The following is a 14,767-nucleotide window of genomic DNA, read 5'->3' on the forward strand; positions in this document are numbered from 1 at the left end:
ACATTTTATACCTAAAATATCCTCATTTCAATTAATTAATTCTAATTTTATTCTTTGTACAAATTAAATTAGAGTTTCTTTCTTGTTTCAATTTCTGTCTCTCACTTTGCACCAAACAGAATACTGAGATTTATTTCAATCTCTGTCTCTTAGTCTCTGTCTCTCAGTCTCAGTCTTTTTGTCTGTATCTCTCCACCAGCGACCTTTATCTCCACTCACTTTGCACCAAACAGAATACTGAGATTTATTTCAATCTCTGTCTCTTAGTCTCTGTCTCTCAGTCTCAATCTTTTTGTCTGTATCTCTCCACCAGCGACCTTTATCTCCACTTTTTAAAAATACTAAAGAGACTGAAATTTTGTATCTCGAGACTGAAATTTTCTTCTAATTAATAAGTTAATGGAATTAAATTGTTTCCTTTTGTTCAACTTAGATAGCTAATGAAACAATAATAATTTATGTGTTGATCAAGAAAAATAATTTTGTATTGCAAGGGTGCCAATCTTGTCCTAGTTTTTATTTATGAAAATGAATGTTCTCAGGTACAAATTTCATAAGACTATATCATGTGTAGTTTTTCGCCACATTAATTATTAAGAAATGCCACACATATATTTACCTTGGACACTAGTTGTGTTAGTTTTGTGCTCCGTAACAATTGTGTTTGACTCCCAATTCAAGTTGTCACTGAATGATGGAGATGGAAGCAATGAATGAGATACTATTTCTTGCTCCACATTTGTTTCCAATGAAGTCAAATTTTGATGCCTTTGCACAAATTGTGTAGGAGAATATCCAATACCCTCCAAGCTATGAACTTCTTCCAACAAGAACGGATCAGTGAATCTTATATCTTCCATGTTACTAAATTGCTTGAATACATGGAGTCCAATTTGCATCATGCTCTCATATATAGTTCCACCACCTACTCCATGCACTGCATGATCAGAAGACAACTCCACATGATTCCATTCATCTTTAGAAATCACATTGTTTACCTCATCTTTGAATTCAGTTTGTTTTGGACCCAGAGTTAGAATCAGTATGTGATCTTTTTGTAGAGAGAATAAGGAAAAAATATGCATTTCATGACCATTGATGGTCAACTTGGGTTCAAATGAAGTCTTTTTCAGTTCATTAATCACAAAGAGTGACATGGCTGGAAACTTGTTTCTAAACCAGAAAGAAATTGATGATCCGTGGCGAGAATAGTTGAACCACTCCTGAACTTTTGTTCCTGGCATTGGCAGCCATGATTCCTTGTCATTTGCATCCTCATGTAAATCCTGCTTGTCATAAGAATTCGGCAAGGTCAACAATTTTTTAACTTATTTGATAACTAAGTACATGACAGAAAAAGTGAGCTTCTAATGCCCTTAAATCAAGATAGTAAGACTCACACATGATGTTAATTACAAAATTAATAACTAAACTCACTTTCTCTCATTACTAAATTCCTTGATTTAGAGGATTCTTTTCCTAAAATGACATTATTACCTATATCACAAACCACCACCACCACCATTAACAACTCTCAACCTAATGAAAATGTCAATCAAAACAAAACAACACAAGAAATCATTTGTGATGGGGCAACAAATGTGTCCTTATATCAAGTCTAAATATTTTATAAAGTTTTTAGAATTTGGGGTTTAGAGTAACCTGGTTAGAAAACATGCTCCTAGAAGAGGAAGTCAACAAGGTAGAGCTTGGTGCATGCAAAACTTCTATGCTAGGTGGAATGCCCCTTATTTCCTCAAGATTCTCACAACCATCCAAAATGAGTTCCTTCAGAAAGTAACAATCTTTGGTGCATGATAGGAGAGTGAGGTCCAAACTTTTTAAGGATATGCATCTTCTTGCAGAGAATTTTTCAATGTTTGGTGGAATCCCTCCGACTTCTCGAAGATTCCCACAATAATCCAAAATAAGTACCTTCAAGAAGGTACATCCTTCAATGCATGCAGGAAGAATTGTGAAACTGTTGGATGATAGATTCAGCTCTTTCACATTGACTAACCAAGGAACACTCCTTTGAAGAAACTCATTTGATACATTGCAGTTTCTGAAATCAAAGTGTTGCTGATTGGAAAACACAACTGAGCTTATTTGCTCCTCAACTTTCTCTTGTGAATGTAACAGCAAACCATCACAGTTTCGAATTCTCAAGCACTTAAGCTCTTTCATCAGAAAAATGCTACTTGGCAACAGAACAATCTTAGAGTTCCACAATTCTAATCTTTCAAGCCTAGTAATATAACGAATTGAAGGTGGGAATTCTTTTATTGGAGTGTATTCTAACTCAAGTTGTGTTAAACTTTCCATCTTCCCTAATATTTCTGGAAAACTCTTAAGACTTGAACAAGACGAAAGGCGGAGTTTCTCGAGAGAAGGCAACATAAGGTCTGGAAAACTCCTAAGCTTGCAACAACCCTTTGCATCCAACATTCTAAGTTTATTTAGCAACCCAACTGATTTATGAACTTCAGTTAAGTTCTTACACCAACAAAAAGACAATTCTTCCAAATGTGGGGCAACAGATAAATCAGGTATTTGTTCTAGGTGCTGGCAATTGCTGAAATTCAAAACTCTCAAATTCATGAACTTCTGCCAAAGAAAAAGTAATATAAATCAAATAAATAAGCTTAAAATGGATAAATTAATGTTCATGATTATAAAAAAAATAGACTTTTTGTATTGTACTTGCCTTTTGCTTCTGAAAGAAACTAATGAGTGATGATATGGAACTATCTGGTAACCACAATATGGCTATTTCCTTTGGATAAAAATCAAATGGGAAAATTTGTGAAGGATATCCTCGCCATTTAAGCACTTTCAAACTATTTGGAAGATGTTTGGGACTGTCTGAAAAGTCACCTTTATTAATAACAATTGTTCTGAGATTATTCATCTTCATGAATGCTACACCATCCCAATTAAGTTTTTCATCAGCTTTGGGGAATGCTAGCTTTATCATTTCAATTTTATGGCTACCCTGCTAGCCCATAAAAGCACCAAACAACTTTAGATAGATAATGACCTTAACATATCATTTAAAGAATTAAAGGAAAAATAAGAGTTAATACTCAAAATGATTCTTCAAAGATCACACGTAAGTCAATTTAAGTCATACATAATCTTTCATGAACCAATTTGAGCATTGTAAAAGAGAATCCAACTTACCTTGTCTTGTTCCAAAACACGTTTTGCATCCTCAAAGTTCCAAATCCTGCTACGCCCTCGAGGCTCTTCCGATTCTTGTCGGACAATTTCTCTACCCATATCTTGAATCAAATCATGTAACATCACTTTATCATCTTCAATCTTCACCAAAGACTTATCAATCAAAACTCGCATGCTGTTCTTGGGGCAAAAGCCGTGATGAGCACGCAGTATCTCCTCAACATACTTGGATCTATATCCATTAAAGAAACAAGCAATGTCAAGAAAGATCTTCTTCTCTTCCTCCTCCAATCCATCAAAACTCACTTTAAGAATCTCTTGAATCTCTCTCTTAGGACTTCTTTTATACTGATCCAAAGCAGATTCCCACTCATCTTTACTCTTACCAAACAAATTAGCCCCTATTACTTCCAATGCAAGTGGCAAGCCAGAAGCAAAAGCAACCGTTCTGTTCAAAATGTATGAGTAACTTGGATCAACCTCTCTTGTTTTGAAAACATTCCATCTAAGTAAATCAAGAGCTTCTTTATCATTTAACTTCCCTACTTCATATGTTCTTACAATTCCATGACTCGTTAACAAGCCTTTGTTTCGAGTTGTTACAATGATTCTACTACCAGAACCAAACCAAACAGAGTCCCCTGCAACTGCTTTTAACTGCTCTAATCTATCGACATCATCAACAATCAACAGAACCTTCTTTCGATTGAGCCTACGCTCTATCACCTTCTTTCCTTCACTGACATCACCTAACTTAACATCTCTTTCATCACCAACTAACTTTGAAAGCAGCATTTGTTGGAGATATACTAAGCCATGTGTTATTGAATTTTCTCTCACATTACCAAGAAAACATACACCTTCAAATGAGTCAGCAATGGAATTGTAGACGGCGCGAGCAAGAGTTGTTTTACCTATTCCGCCAATGCCATGAATCCCTACCATGTGGACTCTGTCACTGGATTCAACATCCAAAAGTAAGTTCAGTTCTGGAATCTGAGATTCTAGTCCAACTACTTGATCTGAAACATATAAACAAGTGTGATGAATCCATTTGGAGACTATTTTCACAATCTTCTCAGTAAACTCGCATTCAGCTTCGGCCCTGTGCAGTCAACATGCTAAGGTTAACCAACACATGCATCACAATTCAAATCGTTTCATGTTATGCCATGGTTTGATAAATAGATTCTATGCATGTCTTTTGCTATTTAATCTTACTTTTAAGTAAGCTTTAATTTTAGTATCTTTTCATTTTTGGAATCTAAAATATTTTATTTTAGATTCTATTGTTAGTAAATACCAACATAATCGTTAAACTCCGATGTAATAAAATAAAAATTTACCAGAACGAAAGGCAAAAATAAGAAATATAAGAACAGTTTTGAACAAAGTTTTTTATTTTTTAATTATTCTGTTAGTCCTTATAATTTATTAAATTCACAATTAAATTTTTATACTTTTTTTCCTTTCAATTGAGCTTCTATACTCTTTTTAATTTTATAATTAAGTCCTTTTTGAGTCAAAAATATTAAAATTATCAGAATACTCTTCCCAACAAAAATATGATCAAAGACCTAATTGTGAGCAGGTGAAAACTCAGGTGTAGTCGACTTCACGTGAAGTTGATATTTGAGAGCTGTTAAATGATTTGACTGATTTGACTAAATTTTCATCTAACGGCTTTCAGGTATCAACTTCACGTAAAGTCGACTTCACATGAGTTTTTACCTTGTGAGTATCTTCAATCTACGAAGAAATATTTTCTTAACTCTAATATTTTTTAAAGACCTAATTACAAAATTAAAAGCAGTATAGAGATTCAATTAAAAAATATATATATGAATCTAATTATAAATTTGTTAAAACTATAAAAACTAACAAAATAATTAAACTTTTTTATATCATTAGGTAGAGTTGATTAGTTGGATGAAAAAAACGTTATACATTGAAATGTGGCACAATTCTGCTTTGTTTGGTCTAACACAGCCTTACTCATTTTAAATATTCATAAATGATGCATGTTTATTGATCGTTATAAAAGAGATGAACAAAATCTCAAGTATTGCATAGAAATAAAGCAAGGTACCCAAGTTTAAAATGAAATCCAGAAAGATTAGCAGCTTGCATAAAAGCCATCTTCCATTTCTCCAACCTCTCTTTATCTTCCTCGAGGTTCATCCTCTCCTCATGTTTCTCCATTGCTTCACCAAAACTCCCCCTCAGATTTCGCACATCGGAAGGATCCACGTCATAGAACACCGGCAAAACAATCTGCCCCTTAGTCTTGGCACACTCCATGATGTTAACCAGTTCGTCCAAGCAGAAACTTGAAGTTGCATAGTTTTCCGAGAACACCGGAATTGCAATCATGGAGTCTTCAACTGCAGTGAGAAGTGAGCGTGTGATATCCTCTCCTCGCTCGATCTCCACGTCATCAATGAAGGTGTGGAATCCCCTCCGGCAAAGAGCTTTGTAGAGATGGCCAATGAACCGTTGCCGAATATCTTTGCCTCTGAAACTCAAGAACACATCGTAAGTCCAATCAGCCATGAACGATGATAGTAATACCTCGCTGTTCTTTACAATCTATCTATCTAATGAGTCGATTTAATTAACTGTATTCTTTTTTACATATACATAGGTATAATTTTTCCTTTTAAAAAAAAAAGAATCTTGGTCAGATACCTAGGTATATGTTGAATATTTTTTGTGCGACGTATCGGGATCACTATTAACTATGCGCCTTAGTGTCAGCACGTTGTGCTGGAATTTGGCAGTTTCTATTCTGTTCATAAACAACAAGAAAGAATATAATATAGGAAACATTTCAAGTACACCAAGAGTACCGGTGCTCCAATTGTTTTAACCGTTGATCTGAATTATAAAAAATATATATAATATATATTAATTGAAATCAACGGTTAAAATACTTTCCAGTGCACTTGAAATGTTTCCTATAATATAATTTGGAAAAAGCAACCTAGCAATAGTAAGCTTCACTTTGATAAAAGAATCTATGATTCTATGATCAATATCATGATGAAATGTTGCATCATATTCTGCTCCTTCGCAGCAGGTTTTGGCATTACACTTGCACATAACAACAAAATTTTCACCGATGCAATGCAACATCCAGTAACAAAATGTACCACAAACTACTCTTGAATTCTTACACAGACATCTCAGTCCACAACAATGGTCTTAAATTTTTCTCCAAGATTTGACCATTCAGCTGAGATTTTTGCTTGAATAGCCTTTGCTAGACCCTGCTCGTGCCTCAAACGTGGCACTTTTTCACCCCTCCACTTGTCTAGTTGAGCTTTAAGTGTCTTCCCTTCTTCAAAGATATCTCTCTTCCTCTTCAGGGCCATATTCTTTTCTGATTCATAAGCAGATAAGTTGGCTTCAACAATTTTGATATGCTCTTCTTGTCCCATTTTACCTTTTTCAATCCAAGCTAACTTTTGGTGCAGCTCATTTTCCATGGCTACAGCTTCTTTGAACTGATTCTTGTTAGCTTCTAGACCTGCTTCCAATGCATCAGCTTTCTGCAGCTCGGATGTCGTGTACTCAAATTTCATGCTTGCTTCTACGAAATCCTTACTCCAATGGGTCAAGAACCATGAAGCTTCTGATATCAAAGTTAGCACTCGTCCTGATAGGCCATCATCTGCAGACAAATTGGAAAGGTACTCTAAGCTAGTTCTCACTGCACTGTACTGTTGTTGATGCAACAGAACCGAAGCATCGCCGGAGATGAAGTATTTTACTATTTTTATTGCTTCCCTGGTCTCTTCGCTTAGAGCATTAGCGGACAAATTATCTTGGGAACATGAAAGAACATGGCTCCTAACATCAAGAGAAGAATAAAATGCTTCCATTTCTGTATCATCTTGAATTAGAGGAACTTGATTTATGTAAGACTTGTCAAATGTTGTTGGCAATCCAGTGGAACAGGTTTTCACGTATATTTCTTGTCCACTAAGTTTTCCACTTTGAATCTCATCAAAAGGGGCTTGAGATGATTCTCCTGGAGCCTTTGCTAGACAATCCTGGGATACTAGGTAAAATCCAAAAGGCAGGAGACAAGACAAGGTTGACATTAATGATTGGCGGACTCAAATAAATGATGGCAACTATTAATAAATATTATAAAATAATTTTAAATACATAATTATAAATATGAATAAAAAAATATTTTGTGAAATAATAAAAGTTTAATCACATAAAAATATATATTGTAAATTTATTAAAATTTTAAGACTGGCAGTTATCTATATAATATCAAAGATTATCTTTACTAAAAATGTTATATATACATAAAAAAGTGATAGTTATCTATATTTTCCTTGACAAAATCAATTATGCATCTCATGATCTAGTGGTGATAAACGAGCAAAGTACACAGTAAAACTAAAAGTAATACTGAAAGCACATGAGAAAGAAATGTAATATTTACCTGGGAGTGGGACAAGAGTGGAGCATCTTAACTGCTCTGAAGCCATTGAGTTTGAGTAATTCTTTTTATTGTCGAATTCTGGAGGCGGAAGCAATGAAAGCAAAACTTTGCATTGTCCCATATACGGATCGACTAAAGCCAACATTTGTTTCTGCTGCATAAATTGTCTCTGAGAATGTTCCCTTTCCACCACTCTCTGCTCTTCTTTCAGTGGATCAGTGAATTGAATATCCTCCATGCTACTACTTCTTTCAAATAAATGGAATCCAGTTTGAATGACAGGCCCATGATTGACCTTAGAATATGTCAACTCCACATGATTCCATTCATTTTTTAGAAGTACACCAGTCATCTTATCTTTGTTTTTTATTAACTCTTTACTCACATTCAGAATTAATTTATTGTATTTTTCCAGCCAAAAACTGTAATGCACTTCGCGGTTGTTGATCTTCAATTCTGGGCAAAATAGTATATTGTCTCCACTTATGACAGAGAGAAACATGGCAGGGAACTTGTTACGAAACCAGAAGGAAATTGAAGATCCCCAGCAATAGTGGTTGAGCCACTCTAGAATCTTTGGCCTTTTCACTGGCAACCAAAACTCCTCTCCACCCTCCTCCTACAATATTGTTGGTGATAATTAATCCCATCAACACATTATTTTTGGTATTTAACCATAGCAATACATATATAAATAAGTGCAAATTGTGACACAAAATTATCAAATAAAGTATACAAGTAAATAGTAACCTGATTCAGCAATGTCATGCTTCTACATGAGAAAGTCAAAGTTGTGCAGCTTGGTACATCCAAAACTTCTACATTCTGTGGAATCCCTCTTATTTCCTGAAGATTCATGCAACCTGACAAAAAGAGTTCCTTTAAAAAGTGACATTCTTTGGTGCATGCAGGAAGAAGTGTGAGGTCCAAATCTTTCAAGGAAGTGCAATTTCTTGCAGAGAATGTTTCTATCTTTGGTGGAATCCCTCTAATTTCTTGAAGGCTGCTACAATGATTCAAAATAAGTTTCTCTAAAAAGGAACACCCCTTGATGGATGCAGGGAGAATTGTAAAATTATTGTATGAAATATCTAAAACTTTCACATTGACAAACCAAGGGATACTCATTTGAAGGAATTCATCTGATGCATTGCAGTAACTGAAGTTAAACTCTTGCTTGTTTAAGGACACCATCGAGCTCAGACGCTCTTCGCATTCATCCTGAACATTTACCAGCAACCCATCACACTTAATGCTCAAATGTGTAAGTTCTGCCAACACAAAAATGCTTCTTGGTAATTTAACAGTTGTGGAGTTCTGCAGTAGCAAACTCCGAATTCGAGTAAAATACCGAATTGAAAATGGAAACACTTTTATGGGAGTATTATGCAACACAAGCTCCATTAAGTTTCTCATCTCTCCTAGTACTTCTGGAAAACTCTCCAGACTTGAGCAATGTGAAAGATTGAGATATTCAAGAGAGATCAACTTGATGGGAGGAAAACTCCGGAGATTGATGCAACCTTCAGCATTCAGGATTCTGAGTTTATCCAGCAGCCCAACTGATTTGTCAATCTTAACTAAATATTTACACCGAACAAATGATAGTTCTTCTAAATTTGGGAGAGCAGACATATCAGGTATCTGTTCAAGCAATGGAGAGTCATCAAGATGCAAAACTCTCAACTTGACGAATTTCTGCATCATAATAATAAATAACAGAATCAAATGGATAATCTTAAAATGGATTTATGAATATTCAAGATCAGATACAATTAATTATTGTACTTGCCTCCAGCATCCTAAACAAATTGACAGGCAATAACCAATTATGGCTTAAATCCAACCATGAAAGTTTCTTTGGATAAAAATCAGAAGGCAAAAACTCTGAAGAATAACCCTTCCAAATCAATACTCTTAGGCTGTTTGGAAGGCTATTTGGAAGGTGTCTGGGACCATGGACGAAATGAGAATAACAAATAATCAGTGTTTTGAGGTTATCCATCTTCTTGAATGCCCCACCATCCCATTCTTCTAGCAAGCTTTTAATTTTAGGAAATTCTGCTTGTAAGATTTCAATTTGACCACTTCCCTACAATACAAACGAGTAAAGCATAAGTCAGCTACATAGAGTGAATAGTCATCTTCAAGATGCATAGTTATCTGTCAAGTGAATGAAAGATTTGAAAGAGAGGAATGAATGACTTGGAGTGAAAACAATCAAAAGAGACTAACTTTTAAAATGAAAATTCCAATCATGAATATCATCCTTGCTCACCTTATTTTCTACCAAAATATCCTGACTATCATCACAGTGCCACACCCTGCTACGCTTTCCAGGCTCTTTTGGTGATTCTTGTCGGACAATTTCTCTACCCAAGTCCTGTATCAAATCATGCAATGTTACTTGCTGACCAACAATCTTTGCTAGACATTTATCAACCAAAACCCTGATACCATTTCTTGGGCAAACACCATGATGAATGTGGAGTAATGTTTCAACATTTTTCAAGCTATATCCATTATAGAAACAAGCAATGTCAAGAAAAAAATCCTTCTCATCTTCTTCCAAATCATCAAAGCTTACTTTGAGTATTTGATAAATCTCTTTCTTAGGAATTCTTTTATACTGATCCAATGCAGATTCCCATGTCTCTTTACTTTTACTAAACAAGTGGGAACCTATCACCTCCAAAGCCAATGGAAGGCCACAAGCAAAGGCCACTATACGGTGTAAAATGCTTTCATAACTTGGATCAACTTTGTCAACTTTTAGAGCAATCCTTCTAAGCAAACAAATAGCTTCTGTATCACTCAACTTCCCCACTTCATATAGTCTTTGAACCCCATGACTTCTTAGTAAGCCTTTGTTTCGAGTTGTAATGATGATTCTACTGCCGGAGCCAAACCAGTTAATATCTCCTGCAGTGACCTTTAACTGGTTCAGTTTGTCAACATCATCAAGAATCAAAAGAACCTTTCTTTGGCACAGCCGACGTTTAAGCACAGAGACTAATTCATTGACATCTCCGAGCAGGAATTCTGTTTTATCACCTAATGTATTAAGCAGAATCCTTATGAGATGTCCATGGTCGTGTGTTGCTGAATTTTCCCTCACGTTACCAAGGAAACATGCATCCTCAAATGAGTCCTTAATTGAATTATAGACTGCACGAGCAAGAGTTGTTTTGCCTATCCCTCCAATTCCATAAATCCCGACCATGTGGACTGCATCATCAGATTCAATATCCAAAAGCGATTTTACTCTTAGAACCTGAGACTCTAGTCCAACTAGGTGATCTGCAACATGCAAATGAGTCTCACAAACCCATTTGGATACTGTATTAACAATCTTCCCAATAAATTCATGTTCAGTTTCACCCCTGCATCAATGATGGTAGCTAGCATGAAATATATACTCAATCTATTTCCTTGTATCCCCTATTCATAATTACAGTTACAATTTATTTATTCCTTCATTAAGGGAGGTCAAGTTTTTTTTTTTTTTTTGAAAGTTAGGAGGGAGACTCAAACCCGACACTTTTAGGTGAGGATGGGAGACTATGCCATTTGAACTATAGTTGGATGGCGTCGACGAATCTTTTACCTATTTTGATTCCAAGTTAGTGTATATGTATTTGATTTTTCTTTTCCAAAGATAGGGAGACTCGAACCCACAACCTCTTAGATGAGTATGGAAAGATTATGCCATTTGAGCTATAGCTTCTTGGCATATATGTATTTGATTATTATGATACTTAGTAAATAGAAGTTTGTTATAAATTATGTATTTTGAATTTGCTTGAGATATTCTAGCTAGAAAGTTGACCGTAGTAATGACATTAACATAGAAAGACTCAAATTTCAGCTAGTAGATTATTATTATTTATTAGTCTAAGGTGTAGCTCACATATTAAATTTGTTATATTGTATAAATACACATTGTATTATTCGGATTTGATTTTGAAATTAGTACTCTCATTTCAATTTATACATTTAATTATTTATCTATAAAAAAGTATAAAGGACTAACTATACTATCAATTAGCAAGTAATTAGTTGAATTATTAATTGTAGTAACAAGTTAGTTAGAGTAGCCTAATACTAATTGATTAGTTTGTTGCAATAAAACAGAATTTAGTTAGCCTCTAATTATTCTAACTTAGCTGGTTAGATGGACAATATATATAGCTAATTGTTATAACAGTGTTAATTGAGATTTATCATTTTGTACAATGAACAAACAAAAACTCTCTCATTTTTCTCTTTTTGTCTCTACTTTTACTCTATTCTCACACTTCCTCTTTGCACCTTCAACATTAACTTATATATATAATTATTATTGAATAGTATATTGATTAAATAAATTTAACAATATTTTATTTTAATTTTATATAAAAAAAGATTGTATATATTATAAATAGAAAAAAAATATTATTTAATATCTTTTAGAAGAGATGAATAATAATTTCTCTTAAAATTATTTGATATACATTGATACGTTAAACTATCGAAGGTAAGAGGATATTTAAGTTCCTGGGAACCAAGTAAAGTGTCAAAATAAAGATACTTGACTGATAGGTTGTGTTTGTTTTTAGGAATGAGATATTGAGACATGGACATAAAGACACAAAATTTGATAGATAAGATATGAATAAAGACATTGTATCTAGAGATACTTGTACTTGAATTTAATCTTTGAACCCAGCAAAATTTTTTTTTTTATTCTTTTTTTCTTTGGTGCTTTGCACCTTGAGCCTAGCCGTGACTTTAAATGTTTTGTCTCAAGTTTCACTTGACACAAAAACACCACAAGGGAACTCTCTTGAAGTTTTTATTTTTCTTTCACCTACTCCCAGACAGTGGTGGTGTTCAAAGCTTTTGGCATATTCTATTAAATGCATTTGATCTCGACCCTTACTGAATTAGTGTATTTTGTGTCCAGGAAAGACACATAAACACTAACAAAGAACATAATTTATTTTTTATTTTTTATTTTTTATTTTATTATTTTTATTGATTTTTTATAATTATATTTTTTTATTATTATATTTTTCTTCTCAAATTTTTTAAATGAAAAAATATCAAAATAAATTAAATTTTCATAATTTGTTCTAGTTTATCACCAAAAATACAAGAACACAAAATTTTATATCTCTATTTTTTATATCTTATTCTGAGTATCTTGTTTTATCCAATTCTTAAAAACAAACGCAACCATATATACTTGTAAGTTGTATCAGATTAATTTTTTTTTATTTACCAATTTTGAGTAGATTATTTTTAAGAATATGTTTAATGGTGAGCGGATAGAGAGATAATTGAATTATTAAAAATATCCTTTTAATAATTAGATGTTTTATATTGAAAATGGAATAAAAAGAAGTACCTAAATGTGAAATGCTCGCCGGACAAGTTGGCTGCTTGCTCTAAAGCGCACTTCCAAGTTTCCAACCTCTCCATGTTTTTGAACCTCTCCTCGTGCTTGGCCAAGGCTTCTCCAAAGGTTCCTCTCTGGCGTCGCACATGAAAAGGATCAACCTCATAAAACACCGGCAAAACCTTGTGGCCCTTTTTCTTTGAACAGTTCATGATCATGACAAGTTCATCCAAACAGAACGATGAAGTTGCATAGTTGGAAGAGAAGACAGGGATGGCAATCCTTGACTGTTGAATCGCCTTGTCAAGTGAACGTGTGATGTCTTCGCCTCTGTTGAGCTCTTCGTCATCACGGAAGGTACGAATTCCCTTTCTATGAAGAGCTTCGTAGAGATGACAAATGAAATGTCGCCGAATATCTTTACCTCTGAAACTGAGGAACACGTCGTACCTCCAACTCCGATTATCCATAAATTAACGATCTCTGCACTTAAACTGAATTGGATTTATGGCTGACCTAGACTTGTGTCTAGAGAGCCACACCAAACTCGATTCTTAGTTGTTGAAGAAGAGTTCCTAAAGGTCTAGTGCAACGTGCTTTCCAAGAAAATCATCCTATATTGCCTTGTTCTTATGTGCCATTTATTTTAAAATAAAAAAGAACTTCAAACAACAAATAGGACTAAATCCCCATTTTGGTCCTCCAGATTCAGCCTGTGAACCAATTTTATCCCTGAGATTCTAATTGCACTGTTTATGTCCCCCAGATTCCGATTTGAGCATCATAATGGTCCTTCGAAGATTTTCCGGCGTGACTCAGCGACAGCGTTGCTTATGTGGCACAGCCACTGCCACGTTGGACGCCGTAGTGTACATATGACGTGGAATGTGTGATAAAATTCCCTAATGTAGTCCCCGTCCTCATTTTTAAACCCTAAAATTTCGTTGGCCTTCCCATTGAGGTTCTCTCCATCAACGTCTTCTTCTGCATCTCTTCTGTACACCGATAGCTGTCCACCATGAGAGGAAGTGGGAGCCATGTTGCAGGAAGTTCCAACCGGTCATCGTCGACGGAGAACTGGAGAAGAAGCACGACGCGAAGTAGGCATGGACGGGTTCCAGACTGGTGCGGCTGTGGTTGTCGCCCGGTGCTAAGGTGGTCTGGGACGGAGTCGCATCCTAACAAGCCCTTCTTTGGTTGCCCCAACTATAATGTGAGTAAAGTTTAATAATTTGTAGCAGATTGAAAATTTTTTTTCGGTTGATTATTTTGGTTGGTTGCAGACAAGTGGAAAAACATGGTGTGGGTTATTCGTCTGGGCTGATTCTGTGCAAGAGGAGTTGTCTGAAGGAGCTGTTGCAGGAGATGATGATGGTGACAGGAAGATGAACTTTGCATGGCGGATGGGCAAGATGGAGGCAGACATTAGGAATCTGAAATTCATAACTCATGTTCTTGGATTTGGGTTCTTAGTAATTGTTGTTTTTGTAGGATTGGTGCTATTAAAGGGTTGAGAACATGTCAATGTAATGCAGTTCCCAAATTAATGAATGAAACTGTTATGTGGTAACATAACAAGGTTTGTGTAAATCATCTTACTTTGATATAATATAATATCCTGTTGGATGAAGTAAAAGAACTTGTAAATAAGTAACAGCAAGATTGACCAAACCATGGACATTATTAATTGATCAATACCAAAATATGGCAAACCATTCATAGTTTTAACACATTACAACCAT

General features: G+C 34.9%; 3 protein-coding genes across 3 annotated transcripts; 1 reads left to right on the forward strand and 2 right to left on the reverse strand.

Moving 5' to 3' along the window:
* Nucleotides 1–593: 593 nt before the first annotated feature.
* On the reverse strand, nt 594–5,753 carry LOC107641428 (disease resistance protein Roq1-like). The gene is made up of 5 exons (XM_088488315.1): nt 5,273–5,753; nt 3,184–4,288; nt 2,708–2,995; nt 1,663–2,607; nt 594–1,286 (listed from the first exon to the last, which is right to left on the reverse strand). Exons 1-5 carry the CDS (start codon nt 5,734–5,736, stop codon nt 594–596), a joined length of 3,495 nt encoding a protein of 1,164 aa, XP_088344441.1. The 5' UTR covers nt 5,737–5,753.
* A 615-nt stretch (nt 5,754–6,368) lies between these two features.
* LOC148566291 (TMV resistance protein N-like) lies at nt 6,369–13,495 on the reverse strand. The gene is made up of 6 exons (XM_088488314.1): nt 13,035–13,495; nt 9,924–11,028; nt 9,438–9,737; nt 8,396–9,343; nt 7,646–8,264; nt 6,369–7,246 (listed from the first exon to the last, which is right to left on the reverse strand). Exons 1-6 carry the CDS (start codon nt 13,493–13,495, stop codon nt 6,369–6,371), a joined length of 4,311 nt encoding a protein of 1,436 aa, XP_088344440.1.
* A 548-nt stretch (nt 13,496–14,043) lies between these two features.
* Nucleotides 14,044–14,539, forward strand: LOC107641430 (uncharacterized). Its single transcript, XM_021122684.2, has 2 exons — nt 14,044–14,238; nt 14,309–14,539. Exons 1-2 carry the CDS (start codon nt 14,044–14,046, stop codon nt 14,537–14,539), a joined length of 426 nt encoding a protein of 141 aa, XP_020978343.1.
* The last annotated feature ends 228 nt before the right edge of the window (nt 14,540–14,767 follow it).

The sequence above is a fragment of the Arachis ipaensis genome, chromosome B5 (genome assembly GCF_059453495.1).
Source record: "Arachis ipaensis isolate K30076 ecotype BB chromosome B5, ASM5945349v1, whole genome shotgun sequence".
NCBI lineage: Eukaryota > Viridiplantae > Streptophyta > Magnoliopsida > Fabales > Fabaceae > Arachis > Arachis ipaensis.

Bases quoted from the DNA above. Each gene is read 5' to 3' on its own strand.
- LOC148566291 (XM_088488314.1), bottom strand. From the start codon at position 13,495: ATGGATAATCGGAGTTGGAGGTACGACGTGTTCCTCAGTTTCAGAGGT. The intron at 9,738-9,923 runs GTGAGCAAGGAT...TTTGTATTGTAG, and splicing joins ATATTTTGGTAGAAAATAAG to GGAAGTGGTCAAATTGAAAT. The intron at 7,247-7,645 runs GTAAATATTACA...GATTTTACCTAG, and splicing joins CACTCTTGTCCCACTCCCAG to TATCCCAGGATTGTCTAGCA.
- LOC107641428 (XM_088488315.1), bottom strand. From the start codon at position 5,736: ATGGCTGATTGGACTTACGATGTGTTCTTGAGTTTCAGAGGCAAAGAT. The intron at 2,608-2,707 runs GCAAGTACAATA...TTTCTTTGGCAG, and splicing joins GTTTCTTTCAGAAGCAAAAG to AAGTTCATGAATTTGAGAGT. The intron at 1,287-1,662 runs GTTACTCTAAAC...TATGACAAGCAG, and splicing joins GGAGCATGTTTTCTAACCAG to GATTTACATGAGGATGCAAA.
- LOC107641430 (XM_021122684.2), top strand. From the start codon at position 14,044: ATGAGAGGAAGTGGGAGCCATGTTGCAGGAAGTTCCAACCGGTCATCG. The intron at 14,239-14,308 runs GTGAGTAAAGTT...GGTTGGTTGCAG, and splicing joins TTGGTTGCCCCAACTATAAT to ACAAGTGGAAAAACATGGTG.